Source organism: Microchirus variegatus (genome assembly GCF_963457635.1).
Source record: "Microchirus variegatus genome assembly, chromosome: 2".
In the NCBI taxonomy this organism is placed as follows: Eukaryota; Metazoa; Chordata; class Actinopteri; order Pleuronectiformes; family Soleidae; genus Microchirus; species Microchirus variegatus.
The window spans coordinates 23569550-23577083 of NC_139803.1; the positions used below are offsets into that span (position 1 = coordinate 23569550).

A 7534-nucleotide genomic window follows, 5' to 3' on the forward strand; every position below is an offset into this window, starting at 1 on the left:
CTTAAAGAGAGAATCTGAAAAACATGTTGATCAGAGTCGTGACCCACAGTGACCAGTTAGTGTTTCTGTCTGCTTTGTGTTTGCCCTCTGGAGAAAATGTGGAACTGAAAGAAACTCCGTTCACCTCGAGGTTTACTGCACGTCTTCACTTTCTTCTGAGGTTTTTCCAGCACAAACTCAATCCAGCAGAACCCTCATCCGTTGCCATTTTGATAAAGCAAAGTAACACAATATTACAACAGCAGCAGTGGATGGCAACAACGACAACTTAACATATATACGAACCTCAGAAAATGACATTAAGTGTGAAAAGTCCAAAATGTTTAATCGTTTAAAATAAAACACAACAACTCTGACATTTTATAGTTATAGTTCTGTTTGTGTGTGTTCTTTTATTTGTTTCTTTGGGAGGACCAAACAACGTATAAACCTTAAAGTGTGAGGACACTTTGGAGAAATTAGGACATTTGCATCTTTAAAGGGCTTTATCAGGGTTAAGACCTGGTTTTAGGGTTAGGGTTTTCGTGATGGTTAAGGTTAGGGTAAGGGGCAATGTGTGTGTGTGTGTGTGTGTGTGTGTGTGTGTGTGTGTGTACCTGGTATTCCTTATGTTGTGGGGACAGTCACATTATGGGGGATTCGACAAAAATCAAGTCTTCATAATGTTAATGACTACATTTTAAACTGAAGACATGATTTAAAGTTAAGCTGAGGTCAGGATTAAGTTCAAGTTAGGATTAGATCAGTAGTAATAAGGTTAGAGTAAGTCTCCAGGAAATGAATGCAAGTCAATTCAATAACAAATGTTAAAACTTACATCGAAAAGTGCATTAAAAAAAAAAGAAGAATTTATTTTGAATATTGAATTAGAGAATTAAATATTTTGGTCACACCTGTCCTGCTTAAAAAGCTATTAGCCATTAGCTGTAGCTATTTTACATTAAAAATAAACACGTCTGTCATCTCAGGTGCAACTCAGAGCTTAAAGGTGCACGATATTAGCCTTTGTTTCTCTTTGAAATAAGGTAAACATATGCCATAACACTGCTATCAAACCTCAGAGGACTGTAGGAATTAATGTAGGAATCTTTGAGGGACGGTGAAAGTTATTTCTGGTGGAACCACAGACTGGGCCACTAAGAAATGGTGGTTAACTGGTTGAATTTGACTGGGGTTCGGGTAAAGGTTACGGTTAGGCATTTAGTTGTAATGGTTAAGGTTAGTGTAAGGGGGCTAGGGAATGTATTTGTCTTGTGTGTAATTGTGTGTGTAGGAGCTTTTTTGACATAAACACCAACTTTGTCAGTTTGGGGGATAAGACTTTGGAAGTCACAAAACCTGAAACTGTGTGTGTGAGAGTGTACATGGTATTCCTTATGTTGTGGGGACCTTTATCTGTTTATACACATTATGGGGACTTGTCTTGCTTACGCCCTCAAGTCCTCATAAATTAATACTTTTTTTAAGTTGAAGACATGTTACAGTTAGGGGTGGAAATGAATTTAAGTCAACTCAATGTCCTCTGAAGTCATGGAAACCAGTGTGTGTGTGTGTGAGAGAGAGAGACTTGTGAAACTCGTGCAGCGGTGTAACTGTGTCAATCATCAGTGAGAGAGCAGAGAGAGAGGATCATGCTGCGGATAAGCTTTTCACCTACTCCTCTTCTTCCTCCTCCTCCTCCTCCTCATCCTGATCACACGAATCCCGCCAAACCGAGCTGAGCAACGATGCCATCCAACAACAGCACGGTGACAGTCTCAGCTCAGGACCAGGACTACACCTGCGTGCGCTTCTACGTCTCCACCGCGTCCTTCTCGCTGCTCCTCTTCTTCAACCTCATCATCAACTGGACCATCGTCCGCGAGGAGCGTCTGCGGACTCGCGTGCGCTACGTGCTCGTCTTCCACCTGCTCGTGTCCGCGCTCGTCTACCTGGGCACGAGCAGCGTCTTCTACTACCAGATCTACCTGGACGCGCGGCCGGGGCGCGGCGCGTGTCTGCTCATGGTGACCGTGTTGATCAGCAGCGCCTCCAACACTCTGCTGACCCTCACGGTCATGGCTCTTGACCGCTACTGCGCCGTGTGCCACCCGATGCGCTACAGTGCCACCTGCACGGCGGGGCACTGGCCGTGGCTGCTGGGGCTGTTCACGTGGCTGTTGGTCCTGGTCATCCCGCTCAGTCTGCTCCTCGAGCTGCGCGGGGAGGAACGCTACTCCCACTATGACGGGGAGTGTGGCCCGGAGCAGCTGAGGGTGGGCAGGCTGCACAAGGTGGTGTTTATCAGTTTGTGCACGGTGCTGATTCTCTACACATATGTGCGGATACTTGTGGAGGGACGGAAGTTAGGAGTGCTCAACCGGCGGAACCGCGCCGGGTGCAGGACCATCGCCCTGCACGGATCTCAGCTGGCTGTTTACATCCTCCCCAACTTTGTCAACTTCATCCTGTCATCGCTGTACAAGAACACGCTGATCCACACGCGCACCAAAGAGCTGTCAGCAGTAGTTATCTTTGCCTTCTTCAGCCTGGCGCAGTGCGTCGCGCCAATTGTTTACGGTTTGCGCAAAGAGGAACTCATGGATCAGTTGAGTCACAGGTTCCCCTGCTGCTCCCGGTACTTGAAGAGTATCCTGGGCTGGACCGTGAGAGCCAGCTGGCCGCAGCACTCACAACACAGAACACGGTATGTCTTAACCATTCACTAAAGAGCAGGGGTTCTCAAAGTGTTGATACCTGAGGGCCAATTTAGGAACCCAACGTTGGACTGAGGGCCGCCAAAGGGAAAAAAAGAAAAAAAAACAGAAAGAACTCCCATTTATAATAATCATAATGACCAGATTGCAGTGCTATAGTTAACACTTATTGGTCTGTATCCAGTAATGTCCAATAAACATTTAACAAGCTTAGTACCTCCTGGATTAAAATTATCAACTGTAATTCATTGCGGGCCGCCAGAAATGTTTCTGTGGACCGCCATTGGCCCCCGGGCTGCACTTTGAGAACCAATGCTATAGAGGTACAGATATATATCTGTATACAGTATATATACACACACATACTGTACACATACATATATTTATGTGTGTGTAATGTGTATGTGTATGTATATGTATACATACATACATATTATGTATGCATGTATATGTATGTACATATATTATATGTACATACATGCATATACACATATAAACATATGCACATACATATATATGCAAATACACACACATAACTATATGCACATACATATACACATACATACATAAATGTACATACATGCATACACATACATACTGTACATATACATACATATATGCACATACATCCATACATAAATATGTATATACACATGTATATATATATATATGATCTTAATGCATCAGTGAAACTTGAGATGAGCTGATATTTAGGACGGCAACGATGAATCTGTATTAATCGAATACTAAATGAGTCGTTAACTATTGCAATCCTCATGCAATAATGAGATCAATGAGTCAATATGCCAGGGAAAATATCGATATTTAATTCATAAATTGAAATGCTCTCAAGTAAGCAGTCCCTGCCAGTTTCACTAGCTGGGCGTTACTACTTCATGTCTCCTCACAGCGGCGTGGAAGATACCTGGCAGAAGGAGAGGGAGTTTACAGTGGGATAATGGAGGAGAAAGTTACGTGAAGAGATGCTCCATTCACGTTCAATACATGGACTTTACGCACTTTGTCCTCTATGTTGTGAATAAATAGCGAAATCCTGCACTTTTATCTTGTCACAGACATTTGGTTTTCTTCAGTTATGGACAGATATCGTGATGTATCACTACGTGATTATCACAGAATCGCTGTATTGTGATATTATCGTGGACCATGTACTGTGAGGTAGCCTGTAATTCCCTCCCCTATTCATAATTAACAAAACAACCACGATGATCTGTTAAAAGACCTGAAAGTAGTGATTGAGACGTTTAAATCCTCAGGGAAAAAAAAAAGTGATTATTTCCTGGTTGGCTTCAGGCGGAAACCAGATCGTTTGTGTCAGCAGTTAGTGTTTTAGATGGAGGAAGTTTCAGCCATCTGCCATGAGCTGATCAAAACGACAGTAAATTCAAGCCGTAATTACAACTTAAAAGTGGTGTCAAACTAAAACAAAGACGTTTGATTTTGCATGAGGGCATTTGCATATGAAAAGATCAGTTTGGGATACAGTGGGGAAAACAGCCGACGCAGCAGCCAACTCATCCAAAACAAACACGTGCCTGGAATAAAGAGGCATCGGTGTTTACAGTTTCACTGACATGGTGCACAGCACGTGAACAACACCTGTGTGTGTGGGTCCACTATTTTGTGTCACTTTTATTTGATATGTAATAAGCAAACCAAACCACAAACGTTTATTCCACATCTGACGCCAGTGCCCGTCTATACTGGTGCTTGAGTGAGCTGTTGCGTAAATGGTGACAGTGTGTAATTTTAGTGCAGTGTTGTAATCTTCCCTAAGTCAGTCTGAGTATGAACAAGATCACTTGATTGACATGCAGTTTGTTTCGTCCAATATTACCAACGACAACTATTCCTACTACAATTACATGGATATTTCTGTAGAAATTAAACTTTTGCGCTACTTAACTTGTCATCGCCTATCAGCTGAATTTGGCACCGCACCCCGCGACCCTCCTGTGGAGGATAAAGCAGTAGAAAATGGATGAAGTCGTAATATTTAAAAGAAAAGTCATAATATTACGAGAAAAGTCATAATTTTACAAGTCCTAACTTTACGAGAATAAAGTTGTAACATTATGAGAATAAGGTTGTAATTTCATGAGAATAAAGTCACAATACTATAAGAATAAAGTTATAATTTTATGAGAATAAAGTCGTAATTTTGCAAGAATAAAGTCGTAATTTCATGCGAATAAAGTCGCAACATTATGAGAACAAAGTTGTAATTTTACCAGAATAAAGTCGTCATTTTACGAGAATAAAGTCGCAATATTATGAGAATAGTCATAACATTATGAGAATAAAGTCGTCATTTTATGAGAATAAAGTCATAATATTATGAGATTCTTTGTTTTTATCATCTAACGTATTATCATTAAATAGCAGCAGCAAAGATTCTGTTCAGTTTCTTGCACAATCTTTTCAGAGTCCTGATGCTAAAGACAATGTGCCAACGATATGAAGTATTTCTTTATTTGTGAGGCCGTCATCATAATGTAATGGAAAATTGGCTGCCTGCCATTCTCCTGTATCCAAAACATGAAAAAGAACACCATCGTGTGTTTTTCTTCTTCTTATTATTATTGTTATGATGCAACAGCAGCTCTGAGGTCAAGAACCTGTGACCTTTACTGGCATCTCTCTACTGCTGCATAGTTAAAGGTCCACTGTGTGAGAAATAGTGACACCCGATGGTGAAACTGCAGATTGCAACAAACAGAGGACTCCTTCACTCAATCAGTGAGCTACAAGCATTATTCTAAGGTTACAAAACCATTTTCTTTTATGTGAATATACTTATACACCAATACAAACAAATATGTAATTTCTGCCAATAAACCCTCAACCTCAAACGACCTTGACCACACAGGAACTACTACAAACGTAAAAGTTGGCATCTCTTTTAAACGACATTTGTAGCACGTCTGCAACTCAACACATCAGATAAATATTATCGACTTCCTCCTGAGACGTTTTACTCATAGACTGCGTAGAGATGGCAACCAGGAAGTGAGAGTGTAGTGATTATTAGCCACCAACCGGCCTCGGTTTGAATGGACGTCGATGGGAAACATCAGTAAATGGAAAAATCAATCACTTGTTTCAGCTGTTATTCAATAGACTGATGTCTATATTGTCAATTATGTTCCAATTTAGAGGAAAACTGATGGAAAATCACGGCCAAAGTGTCCAGTATTTGAACCGAGGTTGCAAAACCTGGTCATAACATTAATCTCAAGGCATCATATGGTCATTTATAACTAGTTTGTTTTGCCGTGTTGCCACAAGACAACAGCAGCAGCATGTGTTACTTTATAAAGCAATGGTGTAACTAAATGTCATCTTTTTTTATCCCCTCAGAGAGCGAACACTGACCGCTCTGACCATCCTCTCCCAGGACGTCCCTCAAGTCCCCGTGGAGGATGATTATGAGGAAACAAGGCCAGTGTCTGACAGGAGTTTCTCACATGACTCACACTCATGTCAAGACGATACAGACAATGCCTGATGTGGTGGGAAAAAACTGTCTCATTGTGAGGATCCCCGAGAGGCACTGGAACATTTGGTGTTCTGAGCCGACGAGGAACTACGAGAGGAACGTCCTTCCTGACTTCATGACTGCAGTCCGTCAGAGGAAGATTTAAAACAGCAGTGTTGGGCGTTTTGCTCCATTTTGACCTTTGGCCAAGTCATGAGCAAACACAACGGCGTTGCTTTCAGGAGAAGTGGTTAGTTCTCTAAAAAAATGTGAATTTTCCTGGCAGATCCAGGGATTTTTGAAGCCCAAGACTTCAGGTCAGAGGTCATTCATTTCAGACCTCTGGGTTATTACATTGTTTCACTGTGATGGAGGATCGTTCTGTTTGTCATATGTTCATAACCTTGTGGATATTAAAAGCTGGTTTGTCTGATGGACTTGATCCACTTAAATATTTTTGGCACTAACTAACTAAATTCTGCTTATGAAAACTTATGAAAACCATACTGGGTTTAGAAATAGAAGAAAGGGCTTTTTTGGATTTGTTAGATCATGTTCTATGCATACAAACGTTGTTTTAATCTGATGTGACAAACTAACAGAGAACATCGACAAAATCTGACAAAAAAAATAAGATATTAACAAAACAAACGCACTGCTTTCTCACATGCATATTACCTTAACTGATTATAATAATAAAACAGAATCAATATTTGCCAGCCTAATCAAACACGATTCAAATCAACACATTAGTACTCAAAACATGTTGCCGTTTCTATTTCGATTTCAGTTACTATGTGTGTGTATTTCGATGTTATCTCTTTACCAAGTGTTCCGATAACTTCACGACATCCTGGCATCAAGCTAACCACCATTTAGAACGCAAGACTTATTTTGTCAAAGTGTTGAGAGCTGCAACGGGAGATTATTTTACAGATTAGGGACAATACACTGACTTTAAACTACCAAAATAAACAGCAAAGCGAGAAATCTTCGCTTTCCGGAAAAAGCCGAATCAAAGACTGAAACTGGTTTAACTGTTAGTTAGTGTTGACAGACAGGGATTGATGATTGATGATCCTTAAGGTTCAAATCAATCGCCTTAAATAGTCTAAAGTAAAACAAAATTCTTAATTTAACGTTAGTCTGATTAACTTAAGTACTTTTGTTCAGTTCATTTGCTTTTTCCAGAGTTAAAAATGCAAACTTCCACCAAATCATCTTATTTTGCTTCCTCAATCTCAGCATTTACTACGACAGAAGAATAAAAGTTATATGGAAAGTGTCTGCAGGAAACACAGAGGAACACCATTTTGTTCAACTTGTGGCAAAGTCGCTG

The 7534-nt window shown here is 40.7% G+C and overlaps 1 protein-coding gene across 1 annotated transcript; it reads left to right on the plus strand.

Moving 5' to 3' along the window:
• Positions 1-1727: 1727 nt before the first annotated feature.
• LOC310940746 (putative G-protein coupled receptor 148) lies at positions 1728-6225 on the plus strand (the record flags this gene model as incomplete). The annotated part of the gene is made up of 2 exons (XM_083905742.1): positions 1728-2686; positions 6078-6225. The coding sequence occupies 2 exons, from the start codon at positions 1728-1730 to the stop codon at positions 6223-6225; spliced, it is 1107 nt and encodes a 368-aa protein (XP_083761868.1).
• Positions 6226-7534: the final 1309 nt, after the last annotated feature.